This window comes from Gorilla gorilla, chromosome 1 (assembly GCF_029281585.2).
Source record: "Gorilla gorilla gorilla isolate KB3781 chromosome 1, NHGRI_mGorGor1-v2.1_pri, whole genome shotgun sequence".
Taxonomy (NCBI): domain Eukaryota; kingdom Metazoa; phylum Chordata; class Mammalia; order Primates; family Hominidae; genus Gorilla; species Gorilla gorilla.
The window spans coordinates 8541292-8563209 of NC_073224.2; the positions used below are offsets into that span (position 1 = coordinate 8541292).

At 37.1% G+C, this 21918-nt stretch overlaps 1 protein-coding gene across 5 annotated transcripts in view; it reads left to right on the top strand.

The window, feature by feature from the left end:
* The window catches only part of AHCTF1 (AT-hook containing transcription factor 1), a 93012-nt gene that overhangs the window by 37874 nt on the left and 33220 nt on the right, over nt 1–21918 (top strand). For all 5 annotated transcript variants that reach the window (XR_008674870.2, XM_019032568.4, XM_019032555.4 and 2 more), the window contains exons 15-24: nt 2094–2234; nt 2957–3061; nt 3958–4051; nt 5503–5626; nt 5787–5843; nt 6663–6809; nt 8342–8529; nt 16686–16830; nt 16907–17038; nt 17747–17897. Coding sequence is in view for 4 of the 5 variants with exons in the window: in XM_019032568.4 (XP_018888113.4) it covers nt 2094–2234; nt 2957–3061; nt 3958–4051; nt 5503–5626; nt 5787–5843; nt 6663–6809; nt 8342–8529; nt 16686–16830; nt 16907–17038; nt 17747–17897 (1284 nt within the window). In the remaining variant the exon portion in view is untranslated. The remainder of the gene's footprint in view (nt 1–2093; nt 2235–2956; nt 3062–3957; nt 4052–5502; nt 5627–5786; nt 5844–6662; nt 6810–8341; nt 8530–16685; nt 16831–16906; nt 17039–17746; nt 17898–21918) is intronic.

Here is a 21918-nt window from a genome sequence, read left to right on the forward strand (position 1 = left end):
ATGGTCTCACTATATTGCCTAGGCTGGTCTTGAACTCCTGGCCTCAAGCGATCCTCCTGCCTGGGCCTTCCAAAGTGTTGGTATTACAAGGCGTGAGCCACTACATCCAGCCAAAAGTAATTTTTGACCAAGATTTTGCAGCAGGTCATTAAACTGGCAACATGCTGATATGCCTACAATAGCAGGTTTTAGGATTATAACTTGTCTTTTGGTCTTAGGAGTTTAATTTACTAAATATACTGATGATGGAGTAAGGGGAATGTGCTAGGTGACCCTCAGAAGTTTCCGTACTTAACTCACTTTCTATTTAACATATTGATAGAAATGATGAAGTTGAATGGCAGGGTAAAAATGCATCACTGCTGTCCTCCATGGATAGATGTCGTTATTATTGTGGCAAATCATTTTCCTTCTTGACAGTTTTATTAATCTGTTGTTCATTTCAATTGAGTCTTGAGGTATGTCATGAATATTAAAAACTATCATGTCCAGTTAGTACAAAAATAAGGCTAAAAGTACTAGTAGTTAGAGATACAGTTGCACTGTAAGTGAAAGTAAAATTTATTTAGAGGTAAATGTTTTAGTCATTTCTCTTGTGTCATGATGAGTAAACAAATGGACTTTTGAAATGATTTGACTATAGATAGCTTTTCACAATGTAAGTTATTCTTAGTAGAGGATTTTTAAACCAATCAAGTTAGTTAGGAAGACATGGCGCTTTCTAGTGTTTTTAGACTATACTTATGAAACTGTCGTCATGAAATAATTTAAGTGTTTCAGTAATCAGTGTGATTGAAGTCTGTAAGAACACTCACTATCAGGTGTTTAGGATCAGAGTAAAAATGTCCTCATTTTTTTAAGAGGAAAATGTTTGTTAGAGCTCATGTTTTGTAAAAACTTAAACTCAATTCATAAATTGTATGACTGTTGTTCTTTGAGAATAATGTAGTGTTGGGGGTTTAACTCGGTAGTTCAGCTGTTGCTGCTTTGACCTTTATTACTGGTAGGTTGGGTTTTTTAAAAAATAAAAACCTCTAAGAATAATTAACATACAAAGCATAGTAAGTCTTTTAAAAGTATTAGAGATGAGGTGTGGTGGCTCAGGCTTGTAATCCCAGTACTTTAGGAGGCTGAGATGAGAGGATTGCTTGAGGCCAGGAGTTCAAGACCAGCCTGAGCAATATAGCAAGACCCCCTGTCTCTGCAAAACCAAAAAAAAAATCTTTTTTTTAGTTAGCTGTGCAGGGTGGCACATGCCTATAGTCCCAGCTCCTTGGGAGGCTGAGCTAGGAGGAACACTTGAGCCCAGGAGTTTGAGAGTGCAGTGAGCTGTGATCGTACCATTGCACTCCAGCCTAGGTGACAGAGTGAGACCCTATCTCAAAAAAAGTATTAGAAGTAAAGCAAATTAGGTCGGGCACAGTGGCTCATGCCTGTAATCGCAGGACTTTGGGAGGCCGAGGCGGGCGGATCACCTGAGGTCAGGAGTTCGAGACCAGCCTGGCCAACATGGTGAAACCTCATCTTTACTAAAAATACAAAAATTAGCTGGGTGTTGTGGCACATGCCTATAATCCCAGCTACTCAGGAGCCTGAGGCAGGAGAATCCCTTGAACCTGGGAGGTAGAGGTTGCAGTGAGTGGAGATTGAGATTGCACCACTGCACTCCAGCCTGGACGACAGAGCAAGATGCTGTCTCCAAAAAAAAAAAAAAGTAAAACAAATTAGAATTTGATTTAAAGGATTTTAGAATGAAGACAGTTGTTTTCTAGACCAGTGACACATTAAATATTGATGTAACTAAATGTGTCATTAAAGTAAATCCCTGTCTTTTGATGTGTGCTGGTTATGAGGACAAGCTCTAGATATAGATGATTTGAGTTCGTATTCTCACTCTTGGCTTTTGCTAGTTTTATATTGAAAGCACTTTTTAGGTTCCTTGGAGGTTTTGCCATTTCTAGCTTGTCTTTATAAATCTCATAATGAATAGAATAATTCTTTTGAGTGATAGGAGTTTGAGAAATTTTGCATTGTGATTCTAATTTATTTAGATTTACTGTATGGAAACTTACCTTTTCTTTTATTCTTGAAAGGTGTGCCATTATTTGATGGTTCGTGTCATTTCATGGATCCACAAACTATACAGTCTATCCAGCAATGCTATTTGCTTCTTAGCAATCTTAATATAGTCTTGAGCTGTTTTGCATCAGAAGCCCGAGAGATCACTGAGAGAGGTACGCTCTTTGTTTTATCAAATGAGTGTTTTATTAAATTTTACTTCTTGACTAAGAGAAACGAATAACATTTCGCATGTCTTAGATGGATCATTATGTAAAGAGGACTTTATTTCTCCAGTGCTAGGGTTTTTGTTTGTTTCTTTGTTTTAATGAAAAGCTACAGAATGTTGTTAGACATGCCATGAGCCCATGCTTAAATAAGCTTGGGAAATTCTGAAGTTAATGATTATTAAGATTAATGTATTTGCAGTAAAGTTTCAAATTAAGTTATATGTATTTTTTTATTCAAAGAACTCATTATAATTTTTTTCTGTTTTGCAATTTCAAAACGAAAACAAGCCAATTTCATTTAAATGCCTGTTTTGAACAATCTTTATTAGTGATACTATGCTAGTTTGTATTAATGAGTAAATTTGAGTTCTGGAATTAGCTAAATGAAAGTGTAGCTGAGGTGAAAGTGTATTTACCTAAAATGTCTATTTTAGGGAGTGACTTACTTATTTTAGCATTTTGGAGATTTGGTTGACATCATTTTGGACCAAAGTAAACTAGATACAAAGATGAATTAGTTCAAGAGAGATACATACATCTTGAACAAATATGTATATGTAAAATATATATTTACATATTATGTAAATTACCAAGTGATTAATTTTGAAAACTGTGGAGCATCTTGATTTTTTTGTAAGTAAACAACTGATGTTAACTCTTCTTTACAGGACTGATAGACTTAAGCAATAAGTTTGTGGTTTCCCACCTCATCTGTCAGTATGCACAAGTGGTTCTTTGGTTCTCTCATTCTGGGCTTTTACCAGAAGGCATAGGTAAAATATTTACTTAATCTATAAGTATTAATTAAAACACTCTGAATCTTCATAATTTTGTTATTGTATTCTAATGCTTTGGGTTTCTTTTCTTCCACCTTACTTATTTTTCTCCTTAATTTAATTTATGCTTAACCTTCTTTTCTTACATTTTTCCTTACTTTGTATCTTCATCCTGTGCCTGACACACAGTGCTCATACATGTTTATTGGATTGAATAACATTTAGAAGGGAAGCAAATTTGAGAAAACATAGCTCCTGAAAATGAGTTCAGCAATATTACTAGCTGTTATTTAGATCCATAGAACTGTAGTTTCTATAACTCAGTTTTCCTGTTTCCTGGTAATGGTCCTTTTAATATGGTTACTGACTAATATCTCTTCAATTAAATACCCCCTTTTATCTAGTGATTTATGCCAGTACCAACAATTAGAGAATTTTTGGTATTTGACTTGTGCTATATTTGTTTAGAATATAACTTGCAAAGCCTTCAGCTTCTTGCATTTCCAGGAAGCCATTAGATTTTATTTAGAAGTGCCTCTGCCACTGTACATAATTGTTGATCTTATTTTTTCATAATTCTCTTAGATTTTGATTTGTAGTGAACATTTCTTGCTTTCAAATTATTATTTGTGCCTAAGGAGTAAAGTTATTTAGAACAGTTTCCAAGATTTTAAGCCCCCATCCATGTAGTTAGACTTTCATGACAGATCATTTTCTCACTTGTGCCTCTGTAAATAAAAAGATGTGTAGTAATCTTTTATTACCTAAATATACCCACCCTGTGGGTTAACCAGGGGTTGCTGTAAATATTAAATTACAGTAAAATATTAATATGTATTGTTGAGATATTTTGGGATTATTACCAGCTTTTTTTCCAACTCTTAAAAATCTAGATGATTCTGTGCAGTTGTCAAGGTTATGCTACAACTACCCTGTAATTCAGAACTACTACACCAGTCGTCGACAGAAGTTTGAGCGTTTATCAAGGTATAGTAAAACAATTTTAGAAATTACATCTGTAAGAAGTCAGAGTTTCTCAGAATAGTGTTCATTGTTTTACAAAGTGATTAAATGGGTAAAATTCTCAGTTAAGTATCAGAATTTGCTATTACCATTACTATTTTATTTCTCTCTTTTTAAAAAAAGAATACACGAATAACCTACTTAGTTCCTTTGAAATAAAGAAGTAAAGGTAATAGACAAAGAAAGAGTGGTGTTGAGAGTCTTGACCACACTTCTGGAAATAGTCGTCTTCCTCGAGCTGCAGTGACAAAATTACAAAGCATATAACATTTAGAGCAATGCCACAAACGTTGATTCCAGGTTTCTTACACCTGAATCACCTGGGAATCAGTACTTTAAAATCTGTGCCGGCTGTAATTCTGATGCATGGCAATTGTGGGAACCAGTGCTTTAGAATGACCAATTTAGGAGAGTGAACATTAGCTTGGGAGATTGACTAGGCATATTTTAAAATTCTAGATCTGTTATTTCCTAAGTGTATATCCTTGGCAGCTTTGTTATGCTTTCTAATCCTGTTTGTTATATAAGTTATAAAGTCAGTATAAAGCTAAATAAAATAGTATGTGCAGGACATCTAGTGCAGTGCCTGGCTCATTGGACAACCACAAAGAGTAAGTGCTGCTGCTATTCACAATTAGAAAAGGAAATCAGGGGAAAAAAGAAGAGAAAAGAAAAGGAAATAGGGACCATACCTGCACGTTGCATCATAGGCGCTCAGCAATAGATATTCGAGTGAAGGAATCACTGAGGATAAAAGACTAACCCAAGTGATGAAACAGAAACTTTAACTCTCTGTCTTTGAACTTCATTATTTTCACTACGCTGGGCTTTATGGTAGTTTGCTTAATATGGTGAAAAATAGAATGGTCACTGGCTGGATGGACCACATGGGGACCTCACCTTGACTGACTGGCTTGTTGATGACTGAACTTGAGGCAAATTAAGGGCTTACCTGACTAACTCTCCTTGATGTCGGTAGTTCTCATCATGCTAACTAGGGTCAAATTCCCAATTCTCTCCTCTCTCTCTGTTTTTAGAGACAGGGTCTCTGTTGCCCAGGCTGCAGTGCAGTGGCATGTGTATAGCTCACTTTAAACTCCTGGGCTCCAACGATCCTCCTTCCTTATCCTCCTGAGTGGCTAGGACTACAGGTGCACACCACCATGCCCAGCTAGTTTTTATATTTTCTTTAGAACTGGGATCTTGCTGTATTGCCCAGGCTGGTCTCAAAACTCCTGACCTTGAGTTGATCCTCCTGCCTTGGCCTCCCAAATCACTGGGATTACAGACATAAGCCACCATGCCCAGCCTCTTCTCTCTTTGATAGTTGGGATTATTACTTTTAATATTTTGATGCTGGTTGCTTTGATATTAACAGTGATATTAAATAAGTCTTAATTTTTCCCTGATTGCAGAGGGAAGTGGAATCCCGATTGCTTGATGATTGATGGACTGGTTTCTCAGTTAGGAGAGCGAATTGAGAAGTTGTGGAAACGAGATGAAGGAGGCACAGGAAAATATCCTCCTGCTAGTCTGCATGTAGGTTTGCAGTAATGTGCTATCATTTAGAGTCTACAAAGCTGGGGAGGGAGGAGACATGCTTAGCTGTGTGTCTGGCACAAACTTGGGAAAACAAGAAGCATGAATGAATGAATGACTGTATAAGATCCACTGAAGGTTTTATCCCTTTGTTTTATAGGCAGTACTTGATATGTACCTATTAGACGGCGTTACTGAAGCAGCCAAACACTCTATTGTATCCTTTTAAGTTTTATCCAGTGTTTCATGTATTATTAAAATTAGAAAATTTCAAGAGTAGTGGAAACCTGACATATCTAATTGCAAGGTTGAATTTTGGTTTTGTTTTCTTAAGAAAAGGTGTTAACCCAGGATCTGTTGTTTGGGCTCAGATGGCCTGTGATCAACCTAAAACTATATGGAAAATTTTGTTTTATATTTGTTTTTCTAGGTATAGGGTACTTGGCTTTTATCAGACACTTAAATGTGTCCAAGACACTCAAAAAGTTAACAACAGTTGCTCTAGAATACTACTACCAAGTGGTCACTATCAATGGCATTAACCTCTGTGCTGGAAATGAATACATTATAAGTTAGCGTGATACTACCTTAGGCATTATTTGAGTCCTATAGTCTTTGTGATAATATTTTTGTGCTAATGTTAGTTACTTAGTCTAAAAATGTATAATTCCATTTATAATTTATAAGCTAGATGATGTTTGATTAAGCTGCCATCTTTTGCTAGATCATTAGAAATTTGCATATATCTTTGTTTCTTGTATTTACTGAGCTACTGACTTCATAAAAATACGCTTTATCTCCTTTGTGGTGCTGATAATAAAATACTGAGAATGAATGAAGTTGGTGCGGGACTGGTTGTACCCACATTTACTAAAACTATCTTCTCATTGCTGACTCTCCATGATGGCTTTCTAAACACTAAAAACAGGCCTTTCAAGTCTCTTTTAATGCTACGTTTTGTTGCTACCTATTGTAAATATATACGTAGGAGGTTTTTGTTGTTGTATTTTATTGTCCTTAATCTGCTTTTTAAAAGACCATTTATTTGCTACTTGATATTATGTATTCCTTTCCCAACAAAACAGACACTCCCATTGAATCTTTCCCAACTGTATTTGCCATTTCTTGGGGCCAAGTTAAACTTATTCAGGGGTTTTGGTTGATAGATCATAATGACTATGAGGTAAGTCTATTCACTTACAGCGTAAACTTTCATGAATTACTAGAATTTTAGAAAATACACATAATTTAAATTTGGTATTAAAAGATATGATACAGTCTACTTCTAAAAATAGTTGAGGAAGGACCCAGTTTAATCAGTACCTTTACCAAGCACTATTTTAGAAGGCAAGAATATAAAGATAATTCAGAACCCCAGGTTTCTTACTGTTTAAAGAAGGAAACTAATAAGTAAGTAATTATGATAGTTCAGATACAGTGATCGTTATATTAGAGAGATGTTTGGGGTGTTGGGGGAACCATGGAAGGCAAGATTTGGCCTTGATATGTGAAATTGGTGATGGGAAGATCTTATAAAATAGTGTGATAGGGTCTTAGAGGTATCAGGTTTTTTATAAAGCTTTTATTCTTTAAAATACAGTTATCACTCAGTATCTGTGTGGAATTGGTTCCAGGATCCAGAAACATACCAAAATTTACAGAGGCTCATGTCTCTTATTTAAAATGGCATAGTATTTGCATATACCCTATGCACATCCTCTTGTATACCATCGGCCCTCTGTGTCCATGGATTCTACATCCATGGCTTCAATCAACTATAGATCAGAAATATTCAGGGGAAAAAATTGGGTCTGTACTGAACATGTACAGACATTTTTCTTGTCGTTATTCCTTAGACATTACACTATAACAGTTATTTACATGGTATTTACATTTCATTGGTTATTTTAAGTCATCTCTAGATCTTGATCTTTAAATCATCTGTAGATTACTTATAATATCTAATACAATGTAAATGCTGTGTGAATAGTTTATTCTGTATTGTTTTTATTTGTATTATGTTTTATCATTATACTGTTATTTTTTATTTTTATTTATTTATTTTGAGATGGAGTCTCGCTCTGTCACCCAGGCTGGAGTGCAGTGGCACGATCTTGTCTCACTGCAGCCTGTGCCTCCTGGGTTCAAGCAGTTCTCCTGCCTCAACCTCCCAAGTAGCTGGGACTACAGGTACGCACCACCCTACCTGGCTAATTTTTACATTTTTAGTAGAGACGAGGTTTCACCATGTTGACCATGCTGGTCTTGAACTCCTGACCTCAACTGATCTGCCCACCTCAGCCTCGCAAAGTGCTGGGATTATAGGCATGAGCCACTGCACTTTTTCTGTTTAAACTTACTTTTGTTTGTTTTAGAGACTTGAGTTTTGCCATGTTGCCCAGGCTGGTTTTGAACTCCTAAGCTCAAGCAGTCCTCTTGTCTTGGCCTCCCAAAGTGTGGAGATTACAGGCGTGAGCCACTGTGCCCAGCCTTATTTTTTCAAATGTTTTCTATCTGCACTTAGTTCAGTCTGCAGATATGGATCCTGTAGATACTGAGAGCCAACTCTATATAGCACAGATTAAAGTAGATTTTTTCAGCTTATATTTAAACGAGTCTTATCTGGATTTTTGTGGTTTTTAGTGTTACGTTTACCTACTTTGTCTAAATGTATAGGATTATATTTATATTTAACATTTTCCATGTTATTTCCAGAGTGGTTTGGATCTTTTGTTTCATCCAGCTACTGCAAAACCTTTGTCATGGCAACATTCAAAGATTATTCAGGCATTCATGAGTCAGGGCGAGCACAGACAAGCCCTCAGATATATTCAGACAATGAAGCCAACAGTGTCCAGTGGTAGCGATGTTATCCTTCACCTCACTGTTTTGCTTTTTAATAGGTAAGTACATCTTTTGAAACTATAAAGTCTTTATCGTATCTGTTAATAAAATGGAATTGATGAGATAGACAATGGCAATATACAATTGGCCGTTAAGTCAGTAAAGTGAGTCCTTTGTATTAGTGGGTTCTGCATCAAATTCAGATTGAAAATACAGTGTTCATGGGATGTAAAACCTGCATATATGGAAGGTCAGCTTTTCATATACATGGGCTCTGCAGGACCAACTTTGAAATTTGAGTATGTGTGGATTTTGGTATCCATGGGGATCCTGGAACCAGACCCCCAAGGATACTGAGGGACAACTGTATAATATTTTACTTCTGTTGCATTAATATTCTTAATGCTTATTGGTCTTCCAGTGTTAAGAAAAACATACAACACCTTTTATCTAGAATAAGATAAGTACCTTGAATAAAAGGGAGGGGCGCCAAATTGAGATTTTTAGTTATATTTGTTGCCAGTTGACAACATTGACAGTTGTCCTGCCTGGACAGCTGAGGGTTTAGTATGCTGAAAAGGAGTCAGGAATAGAGAGGAAGAATGAAGTGATAGAGTTGACAAATTGAGAATTTGTATTCAGTAATGGTACTCTGATATTTTTGTTAATATTGGTTGTTTGAGTATTGGAATTCTTTGTATTTCAATTTTGTCATTGCATTTGCCCTATTGCATCCTTATAGAAAGAAAATCTTAAGGAAGTGTCTGGTTTCATGTCTTATTACTTCAACCAGATTTGAGCAAGTGATACCTTTGTTTCTTCCTTTTGCAGATTTTAATGTTCTCTAATCAGTGTATTTGTCATTTACATAATAATGATTATTACAGTCTCACCTACATAGTAACTGTGAGAAAGCTAAATGGCATGATTGGAAGTACAGTGGTATGGTTATTGGGTTTTCTTATGAACTAAGCTGGAGAAATTGCTTGGAGCTGAAATTCCTTACTAGACTTACTTTATACCACTTTTACTGGTTTTATTCAACCGTGTTGATCATTTTTATATTTTTAGAAATTAGTTATTTTACCTCAGCTGTGTTATACATGAACCAATTACCACTTCTGTGTCAGCACTCTGAAAGTTACATTTTCTTGGTTCTCTTTGGTTAAATAGCATGTACTTCTAAGGATAAGAGGGTAAGATCTACAAATTTCAGGCAGAAGAAAAGAAGTTTAATAAAAGATTGATTAGACACAGAACCTTAACAGTAATGAATTAGCAAGTGCTTGTTGAAATAATCTGGCTTAGCAAAAATGTTTAGATAGCTTAATCTAGAATCAATACTGAAATTTTTTATGAGATCAAAATTGTAGTTTCAATAAGATTTACTGTAAGAACAAAATAATTTAAAGAAGCTAAATGTGATAACTGTTGAATAAATGGGTTAAGAGTTCTAGTACTGGGTTGGAAACCAGCATATGAATTTTTTTTTCATTTGCATGTACCTCTCACTGTTTAGTGATGTTAAAGTGTTGCTACTTAATCACTAATGCTTACGTCAGAAAGGCAGGTGTTGGAACTTTGGAAGAAACATGTTTGGAAGGTTTTTTTCCTCCTTTTGATTCCAGGTGTCCTTCTTTAATTCATCCAGAGCATGTTTCTCTGATTTGCCAGGTTCTAATTTCCTTTACCTTTGCCATATAGTAAACAAACACTAATAAATAGTTTAATTTCTAAACCTTATTTCTCTTAACTTGGAAAAAGTCTCAATTTTCCAGTCCCCAGAAAACTAGCACATTAAGGCTCCTATACATTAAATACAGAAATAAAAACAACCACTCAAAATGCTATTTGTGAGATAGCTTGTATTCAGATTTAAGAAATGTTTAAAAATAATTACTAGTCCTGTAAATAGAGAATGACTTCAGGGTTGCTAGAAAGTCAGAGAACACTGTTGAAAGTGCAGGTGATAGTTTTTACTGAAACATCTTAGGAGAAAGCTGCTTAAATTTTTGAACTGATAATTTTGCAAAAGGCAGCCATGTTTATTGCCCAGGAGATTATGTAACAGCATACTTTACACTTCATTTTTATCAGAAGGAAGCAAATAACAAGAAAACAAGCTGATTTACAGGGACTTATTCAAGAAAACACAGTTTCTGAGTATCTCCTGCGGTCATACATAATCACCTAATTTGTTCAAATACCTACATCTCTAGTCCAGCAGTGTTTAATCAGTATATCCTTGAACCATGGATAGAGGTTACATTTGGGAAATTTGAACTAAAAGTCCGAGAAGTTAAGCTGCATAGTAGTCCAACACCCAAATGATTTGATTACATAAAGATAGTTGAAATGGCTGAAAAAGTTTTAATATTTAAACCATCAAACACTAACACTCTCCCCAGACTCACCCTTCTGGCTATACAGCTCACTCCTGACCTCAGGAGGTTTTGCCCTGTTTTGAACTATTAATTTATGTTAGTGATATTGTTTATTAATTTGCACGCTTACAAATAATGTTATTGAAACAGCACTTATTGTAGCAAAGATGTTAAGAGCAAAATCTTTGGACTCAAATAGATTTGGATTTAAATTTAAACGATGCCACTTTGTGAAATAGGATCAAAGGCAGTTCAGTTATCCTCTCTGAGCCTGAGTTTCCTCATTAAGAGCATCTTTGCATTTCTCTAAAACTTCATGCTGGTAGCTTCTCAATTTTATGAGCTATATATACGGACATACCATCACAACTGTGGCGTGGCTGTTTTACATGCAAATTAACCATGATGCACTGTACAGCAACAGACTTACAAATAAAGGCTTTAGATAATTCAGCTACTAACATTGATTATTCAGTCTTAGGATTATAAATGTACAAGAAAGCCAAAAAATCCTTTTGTATAGGCATAATTTTTCCTCTTTCTTTGTTATGTGGGTTTATTTTGCTGTACTTTTAACTCAGGTTGGATAATTATTTCATTTTCAGCCTTTTTTCTTTGTAATACAAAAATATAAATCGAATGTCCTACATAGCACCTTAGCAGCATCCCACAATTTTCATTATGATTCTGTTCTAAGTATTTTTAAATTTTCATTACAGTTATTTATTTTCCCTATCTATGATTTAGAAGTTTTAATTTACAAATAATGGGTTTTAAAAATTGTGTTGTTGTTTCAAAATTGTTTTGTAATCACATAATGTGATCCATGTGGTACCTGACCTTTAAAATTTGCTAAGACTTGCTCTGTTTAAAAGTAATAATAGGCCAGGCACGGTGGCTCACGCATGTAATCCCAGCACTTTGGGAGGCTGAGGCGGGTGGATCACAAGGTCAGGAGATCGAGACCACGCTGGCTAACACGGTGAAACCCCATTTCTACTAAAAATACAAAAAATTAGCTGGGCGAGGTGGTGCACACCTGTAGTCCCAGCTACTCGGGAGGCTGAGGCAGGAGAATGGCGTGAACCCAGGAGGCGGAGCTTGCAGTGAGCAGAGATCGTGCCATTGCACTCCAGCCTGGGCGACAGAGCGAGACTCCATCTCAAAAAAAAAAACAAAAAAAAAGTAATAATAATAAAGGCCAGGCACGGTGGCTCATGCCTGTAATCCCAGCACTTTGGGAGGCCGAGGTAGGAGGATTACTTGAGCCCAGGACCAGGCCGGGCAACATAGGAGACCCTTCTTCGTTTTTTTTGTTTTTGTTTTTTTTTTTTTTTTGAGACGGAGCCTTGCTCTGTCACCCAGGCTGGGGTGCAATGGTGCGATCTTGGCTCACTGCAACCTCTGCCTCCCAGGTTCAAGCGATTCTCCTGCCTCAGCCTCCTGAGTAGCTGGGATTACAGGTGCCCGCCATCATGCCCACCTAATTTTTGTATTTTTAGTAGAGACAGGGTTTCACCCATGTTGGTCAGGCTGGTCTTGAACTCCTGACCTCAGGTGATCCACCCGCCTCGGCCTCCCAAAGTGCTGGGATTACAGGTATGAACCTCCTTGCCCAGCTGACCCTGCTTCTATTTAAAAAAATTTTTTTTGGTAAGACTTGATTTACCCACTGATAAGTACTCAATGTATTCTCCATTTAATAGGTGAAATGTCAAATATATTTGTCCCCATGATCAAGTTTGTTCGTTGCATGGTTTTAATCTTTCTGTGTCCTGAATAATTTTTATTCCTAGTCTGTTTTGTAAGTTACTAAGTATGCAGAGTTGCTGACGCTAATGGTGGATGTCTCAGTTCCTCACAATATTGCCAGCTTTTTGTATTTTGAATATTAGGTACATAAGAGTTTTAATTTGTTCTTTTTTAAAATGACTTAAAATTATTATATGGTAACCTTCTTTATTATGAATACTTGTTAATGTAGGCACACAAATAACCTTTTTTATTTATATCCTGTATGTATATTTCCCCAGTCTTTTTACTTTACTCCAGTCACTAGAAATCAGTGGTTGGTTGTTTACCTCTCTTGAATGTCTTTTTGTATTGTGGTCTCCACCGTGCATTTCATAATGCATACTTATATTTGGTCTAGCATGTTTAGAGAGTTTGCCACAGGATGGGTTTTCAGTCTGTCTTTGCTGTATTGCCAAGAACCCCCATGCATTCCTTATTAAAATGACTTTTATGTCTTTTACTGCCAACATGTTAGCCTAGCCTTTCATAAATTAATTTTCTTACTGTTCTTCCTAGCATCATTATTGTCTTCTGTAGGAAGCAAGAGAATAGTGAGAATTTGGAGACTTTGTGCAATGGGTTTCTTGAAGTTGAAAGTGTTTTCCTGCTATGGGGGAAACTGGGAAAGAACATTATCATTTGTCATTTGTTGTTAAAAATACTGTCTATACTATTATCAAATTAATATTTGGTAAATCATAAATTAAGTTTATCTTACTCCTGCTAGTTTGTCTGATCAACTGGGTTGTAGGTATCAGTTTAAAGTGGAATTTTTTTTTTTTGAGCTGGAGTCTCACTCTGTCTGCCAGGCTGGATGGAGTGCAGTGGCGCGATCTCGGCTCCCTGTAACCTCCATCTCCCGGGTTCAAGTGATTCTCCGGCCTCAGGCTCCTGAATAGCTGGGATTATAGGCACGTGCCACCATGACCAGCTAATTTTTGTAATTTTAGTAGAGACGGGGTTTTTACCATGTTGGTCAGGCTGGCCTCGAATTCCTGACCTCGTGATCTGCCCGCCTCGGGCTCCCAAAGTGCTGGGATTACAGGCGTGAGCCACCACACCCGGCCTAAAGTGGAAAACTTTAAAAATATATAATGCCTATTATATATTTTATATATATATAACAACATATTGTTTTTGATAATAAGCTATTTACATGCTTCAGTGTTTAAGAGGTAAGAATGATGACACAGGGAATTCCCAACTGCCTGTTTCCTCTTAGTACCCAGTAGTGTGAATAACTTCTAGTGTATTCTTCCTAAGATCTTCTAAACAAATGTCAACAAATGCCTGTATGTCCTCTCCCACTAAACCCTTTTAACAAATAAAAACAGCATACCGTATACCCTTCTGACTGTACACCCTTCTGCAATATACTTTTTTCACTTTAGTTTGGTGCTAATTTTATAATTACATAAAGGATTTGCTTTTTAACTATTGCATAGTAGTTCATTATTTGGATGGCTGTACCATTTTATTTTAAATTAGTTCTCCCTTTTTTTTTGGCGGGGTTGGGGGAACAGAGTCTCACTTTGTCACCCAGGCTGGAGTTAGTGGAGCGGTTTTGGCTCACTGCAACCTCTGCCTCCTGGGTTCAAGCCGATTTTCCTGCCTCAGTCTCGCAAGTAGCTGGGATTACAGGCATGCACCACCACGCCTTGCTAATTTTTGTATTCTTAGTAGCAACAGGGTTTTGCCATGTTGGCCAGGCTGGTCTCAAACTCCTGACCTTAGATGATCGATCCACCTGTCTCGTTCTCCCAAAGTGCTGGGATTACAGGCTTGAGCTGCCACACCTTGCCCTAATTATTAATAGTTCTCTGTAATGAACATTTAGGTTGTTTCAACCTTTAGCCATTTTAAACAATGCTATGATGAGTAACCACATAATGCACATGTGCCAATTTATATAATAAAATCCTAGGGTGAAAGGATGTTTGCCCTCGTAATTTTGGTAGTTTGAGTTTGACAAGTAGGGCAAATTACCCTCCATCAAGGTTATGACAACTTAATCCTCCTCTCAATTACCGTATGCTGTGTCTTTTATCAACACAGTGTACCAGATATTTTTTGTCTCTTCATCTCATAGGTAAAAATGGTAGTTTTAATATGTTTGGTCTCACTATAATAATGGAATGTATCTTTTTTTAAAGAGCTATTTCTTTTGTGACCTGCCTATTAAAATCTTTGGCTTTTTTTCCTGTGTTGTTGGGATTTTTCTTACTGACTTATAGCCGCTTTGTATACATTAGGGAAATCAACCTTGTTGTGAGATTTAATAATGAAATGTTCATCTTATCCTCCGTTTTTCTTTATACAAAAATGTTCTGCTTTTAACGTTTCTAGATTTTGGTTTAGGGAAAAATGACTATTTCTGTGCACATGAACACACGCAGATGAACACTCTTCTACACCCAAGTTACAATGATTCCACCGTCTAGTAAGAGAAGCACGAGGCAATTTCAGATGTAAATTTTTAGGGAATACCTCTACACATTGTACTTCTTGAGTTGTTGGCCTGTATAAGCCCTGTGGAGTATGTGGAAATACTCTAGTCCCAGAACAACAAAATTAACAGATGGCCCTGATCTGCCAACAGTGGGTACCATTTGCTTCCCCAAGTAACTTTGTATTCACAGAAAGTCTAGGGCAGTGCAATCTTGCCATTTTTTATTCTGCCTTGGAAGTTGTCAGCCTCCAAAAATTTTAACTGCCAGATTGATCATTACCATTCTTAGTGTATATCTTCAGAACTTTTTCTTTTCTACTTAAATAAATATATAAACAAGTTTTATTGGTTAATGTTTTAATTGTCATTTTCATACTGTTTTTAACTTGCTTTTTAAAATAATGATTTTCCAAGTTAATACATATTTTCCTTATATAGGGCTACATCGTAATTCATTGTTTCACTGTATTTTTTTTTTTTTTTTTTTTTTTTTTTTTTGAGGCAGAATCTTGCTCTGTCTGCCAGGCTGGAGTGCAGTAGCATGATCATAGCTCACTGCAGCCTTGACCTCCTAGGATCAAGCAATCCTCCCACCTTAGCCTACTGAATAGCTGGGACTACAGGCACACACCACCATGCCCGGCTAATTTTTGTATTTTTTTGTAGTTAGGGTCTCACCACGTTGCCCAGGTTGGTCTTGAACTCCTAGGCTCAAGTGATCTGCCCACCCTGGCCTCCCAAAGTGTTGGGATTACAGGCATGAGCCATTATGCCTGGCTCTTACTGTATATTCTTATACTTAATCTTTTGCAATTTTTGCTGGTGTTTCTGTAGACTGTATTCTTTGCATTGGGATCACTGGGTCAAGACCTATATTTAATTATAATTTTTATAGATATGCTCAAGTGAACCTTCAAGATAATCCTGTCGGTGGGGTATGAGTTGAACACTGGCATTAAAAAATAAATAAATAAATAACAGTAAAAAAATTCTCCTACCTGATTCTGGAAGACTTCTGTGTAAGAAACACTCCTTCATTTAAATGATCTTATGGCCCACAAAGGACGTCTTAGCACCTCTGCATGGTGTCTGAGACTGCCAAATTTAACCCAGGTTCTCCAATCTGATCTTGCTGCAAATCAACCAAAAAACGTCTACTACCAAGCTCTACTCTTCCCTTCCTCATGAAGACAGTGTGCTTGTTTCCATCTATAGATCTCAGTCTTTCGCACGCTTCCCATTGAGTGTCACTTCTTAAAAACCTGATGTTCCTCTGTCACACCACACCAACCATTCAGCTCTATCCAGGCCACATTAGTTTTTTGTCTTCTTTGAATTTTTGTCTACTTTGCTTTTTTATTATTTTATATCTAAAAAGCAGCATAAAATTCTTTAAACGTGTCATTTTACTGACATTCTTAGCAAGATTATTATGCAGTAGTTAGTATTCAACAAATTTTTAAAGTACTTTTCAATTATTTATAAAGATACTTTACAAAGTATCTTTGAAATTCTACATGTAGATTTCTTGTTTTGTACATTTAAATAGCTTTTTCTAAAACTAAACTTTGATAAATACTGCTTTCAGGTGCATGGTTGAAGCCTGGAATTTTTTGCGGCAACATTGCAATAGGTTGAATATAGAGGAGTTACTGAAGCACATGTATGAAGTCTGTCAGGAAATGGGCTTGATGGAAGATTTACTGAAGTTACCATTTACAGACACTGAGCAGGTAATTACTTACCGATGTAAACTTGTCAGAAATTCAAGATAAATTGGTAGTTTACAATCTATTTTGTTCTTTTTAGGAATGTTTAGTGAAATTTTTGCAGTCCAGTGCCAGCGTTCAGAATCATGAATTCCTTTTAGTGCACCATTTGCAGCGTGCCAATTATGTGCCTGCCTTGAAGCTGAACCAAACTCTGAAGATTAATGTTATGGTACGATTAAAGTTGTCTTCTTACGGGGGATAAGAGAAAAAGGAAAACTGGAGACTTTTTTGGTTTGTTATATAAGAGCTTACAGTTTGGTAACCACTGTGCCTAGCATTACCTTGAACTTGGAGAATCCTCAGTTCATCTCTGTAACAGAATTGGGAACAGGGTATTACCACGTAATTCTTTTATGTATGCCATTTATGTTCTGATGTCTGCCTACAATATTGCCATTTCACTCAGGGAAAACAAGAGGAAGATGTAGAGGCCAGCAGTAGGAGTTACATAGTACAAAGATCATTGGACTTCAAGGGTCAGACTAATTCTTCATTTACTCTGTGTGCTTGGGACACACTCTGAGTCTTGCTTTTATCAACTGTAAAATGATAAAATCTCCTTGTGAGGTTGTTTTGAGGATGCACAGAGATGTGTGTGAAGTAGAATGTTGCCTGACACATATGGATGCTTAATAACCATTGTTTTTATTAGTTGTGAAGAATCAAGGCTTGGTAGCGAGATTTGGAATTTATTGATGGGTAAGGATTGATAAAACAATTAGATATGTGGATGAAGTTCTTGGTTTGGAAAAATGGATATGTAGGTAGGGGGAAGATATTTTTGGATATTCATTGTTTTATTTTAAATGGTAAATATAGAATTATAGCACCTAACATTTTGAAGGTTAAATTTTTTACCAATTTTGATGTTTAATAGAATGATCGTGATCCTCGTTTGCGGGAGAGATCACTGGCTCGAAATTCTATATTAGACCAGTATGGAAAAATCCTTCCTAGAGTCCATCGAAAATTAGCCATTGAACGAGCTAAGCCTTATCATCTGTCAACATCATCAGTTTTTCGATTAGGTAAGAATTTCATTGAAGAATATCATAATCTATTGGATCAAAAAAGATACTGAATGATTACTTTTCTGAAACCACCTTAAATTTAGCTACTTTCACTAACACATACAGGCATGCCTTGGAGATATTGCTGGTTTGGTTCCAGATCACTGCAATGAAGTGACTATCACGAGAAAGCTAGTCCTCTGAAGTTTTGGTTTCCCATTGCATAATGTTTACACTATACTTCTAAGTGTGCAGTAGCATTATTCTTAAAACCAGTGTACATACCTTAATTTTGAAATGCAATATTGCTAAAAAATGCTAAGGATCATCTGAGCCTTCTGTGAGTCGTAACCCTTTTGCTAATAAAGGATCTTGTCTCAATGTTGATGGCTGCTGACTGATCAGCATGGTGATTACTGAAGGTTGAGGTGGCTGTGACAGTTTCTTACGATGACACAGTGAAGTTTGCCATGTCAGTTTACTCTTCCTTCCACTAGAGTTTCTCTGTAGCATGTGATACCATTTGATAGCATTTTAGCCATAGAACTTCTTTCAAAATGAGTCACTCCTCTCAAACCCTGCCTCTGCCCTGTCATCTTAAGTTTATGTAATTTTCTAAATGCCTGGTGAGTAACAAACTACTCTACAAGAAGGCAGGTTTTGGTCAATCGGACTTTTTATTATTTGGCTTCTAAGTAAGGAGGACAACACCGGGGAGGATTCTCCAAAGCAGTGTCCAGCTGAGGGGAAAGTGACAGGAGGGTTTTATGGAGAGGGGAGAGGTTGTGTCATTGTATGTAAGGGAGTGCCCAGCTGAGGGAAGGTGACAGGAGGGTTTTATGGAGAGGGGAGAGGTTGTGTCATTGTGTGTAAGGGAGTGTCCAGCTGAGGGAAGGTGACAGGAGGGTTTTATGGAGAGGGGAGAGGTTGTGTCATTGTGTGTAAGGGAGTGTCCAGCTGAGAGGGAAGGTGACAGGAGGGTTTTATGGAGAGGGGAGAGGTTGTGTCATTGTGTGTAAGGGAGTGTCCAGCTGAGGGAAGGTGACAGGAGGGTTTTATGGAGAGGGGAGAGGTTGTGTCATTGTGTGTAAGGGAGTGTCCAGCTGAGGGAAGGTGACAGGAGGGTTTTATGGAGAGGGGAGAGGTTGTGTCATTGTGTGTAAGGGAGTGGTCCCAGTTGTGTAGACTTAGTTACTATGTCAGTATATAGGTTGCATGTCATGGTAAGGAAGTCGTAGCACCTCCTGGGGTGGAGACTTCAGTATGGTGGTAAAGAAAGTTCATTCTGGTTTATCTATAATATAAGTTGTTGGCCTGTCAGGAGATGGTTTTAACAAAGTAGGTGACTAATATTTTACATAGGGTTTAGGAAGAAACTGGCTAAATAGCAGGAGGCTGTAAAACAGGCTGATTGTTGATTAAATTTCTGTAATCCTGGGAGACTCTGTCTGTTTACAAATTTTCCCTCTAGAAGTATGTCACTCCTCATTCTTGAGGGCTGAGAGCCGGAGGTCAGGTTTTTTTGTAACTTTTTGATGTTGTTCAGGGATGTGTGTCTGGAGATGTTAAAGGAGTGAAAATTTTTAGATGCTAAATTTAAACATATTTCAGGATCTCTCAGGATAGGTTGTAATGGCTGGTATTGTAGTAAGACCAGCTGTAGTTGAATTTTTTTTAATTTGGAAGATACAAGTTTTATTGAGAGGTTCAAGACGTAGGAATAAGTTAATGTTAAACAGGGTGAAGGGAAGGAATCCAAGGCAGCCTGGCAGTGGGTTTTATATTTTTTTGGGTGGCCGTTTCATGGCCACCATGTCAAGTTGGTTAGAAAAATGAGCCACCACCCTTTTTAGTGGTCCTAGCATTTGGGTAAGTGCTCCCCCAGCTAGCTGTTCCCTTCCTTTTATGGGACAGATAAGTCAAAAGGTTTAGCAAGTTAAGCAAGGCTACAGTGGGAGCAGCAGTCACTTTTTGTTTGCTTGGCATGTAGAGGAATACATGCCTCAGAGGGACACGTATTTGTCTGAAGATAGAGACATTTAATAGTTAATGTTATTTGGCTTTAGGTGTCATCTTTATGCAAGGGAGACAGAGGCCCACCTCAAAGATGGTCTCAGTCTCTTTAGTCAGCTGAAATTTTATCGTAAGTTGTTGGCATGTCTACTTGTATATACTAGAAACTGGAGTTTGGCACTCTTTGTCATGAGTTTTATTTAGTGGGTTGTCTCTAATATTAAAAAAGATTTTAAAATACCAAATATTTTTAATATTAAAATATTAATGGTGATTGTGTCAGGACAGGAGTGAGTTGTATTGAGGTGGCAGGTGGCAGTGTCAGAAGCAGCAAGCGGGTACCTCCCTGTTGGGTCAGATCTTATGTCAGCGTAGTAAGTCTGTGTTGGACGAATATCCTAGTGCCTGTATGTATGTTTCACCTATCGTTGAATAGTTTAGTAGGACTTATACAGTAAGTAGTATTTACTATACATGTGTTAGTCAAGGTGACACAGGGAACGTTTTTGTGGAGGGGATAACTGCAGGAAAGGGGAGCTTGCTCCAGTTTTGTGGGGTGAAAGTGAAGTTTGGGGTCACCACAAATTGCATGGCTTGGACAGGCTAGGCTTGTGGGTGTCTCTAGTATATTCAGTATAGGACAGATTCTTTCCCTTTGCTGTGATGCAAGAGAAATTGACTTAGTGTATTGTCTCTAGTATATTTAGTATTGGGACAGATTCTTTCCCTTCGCTATGATGCAGGAGAAATTGACTAGTGTATTGTCTCTAGTATATTTAGTATTGGGACGGATTCTTTCCCTTCGCTGTGATGCAGGAGAAATTGACTAGTGAATTGTCTCTAGTATATTTAATATTGGGACGGATTCTTTCCCTTCGCTATGATGTAGGAGAAATTGACTAGTGAATTGTCTCTAGTATATTTAGTATTGGGACGGATTCTTTCCCTTCGCTATGATGCAGGAGAAATTGATTAGTGAATTGTCTCTAGTATATTTAGTATTGGGACGGATTCTTTCCCTTCGCTGTGATGCAGGAGAAATTGACTAGTGTATTGTCTCTAGTATATTTAGTATTGGGACGGATTCTTTCCCTTTGCTGTGATGCAGGAGAAATTGATTAGTGAATTGTCTCTAGTATATTTAGTATCGGGACGGATTCTTTCCCTTTGCTGTGATGCAGGAGAAATTGACTAGTGAATTGTCTCTAGTATATTTAGTATTGGGACAGATTCTTTCCCTTTGCTATGATGCAGGAGAAATTGACTAGTGTATTGTCTCTAGTATATTTAGTATTGGGACGGATTCTTTCCCTTTGCTGTGATGCAGGAGAAATTGATTAGTGAATTGTCTCTAGTATATTTAATATCGGGACGGATTCTTTCCCTTTGCTATGATGCAGGAGAAATTGACTAGTGAATTGTCTCTAGTATATTTAGTATTGGGACAGATTCTTTCCCTTTGCTATGATGCAGGAGAAATTGACTAGTGTATTGTCTCTAGTATATTTAGTATTGGGACGGATTCTTTCCCTTTGCTGTGATGCAGGAGAAATTGATTAGTGAATTGTCTCTAGTATGTTTAATATCGGGACGGATTCTTTCCCTTTGCTATGATGCAGGAGAAATTGACTAGTGAATTGTCTCTAGTATATTTAGTATTGGGACAGATTCTTTCCCTTTGCTATGATGCAGGAGAAATTGACTAGTGTATTGTCTCTAGTATATTTAGTATTGGGACGGATTCTTTCCTTTTGCTGTGATGCAGGAGAAATTGACTAGTGAATTGTCTTTCCAGAGACCATCAGCCACAGTAATAAAAGGGACTAAACAGCACAGGAAGAAAGAGTCTATTTTTTTATATGGTGATTTATCACCGGTTAAGATTTTTTTCTTTTACAGAAGAGTAATGAGTATAGAGAGTTCTATAGGGGAGAAAGTTTGAATATATCAAGAGTATGGCAAGGGCACATTTACTTAACATGTAATATCCCTTCCCCAGAAGAGAAGCTTGAGATCAGAGACTGGC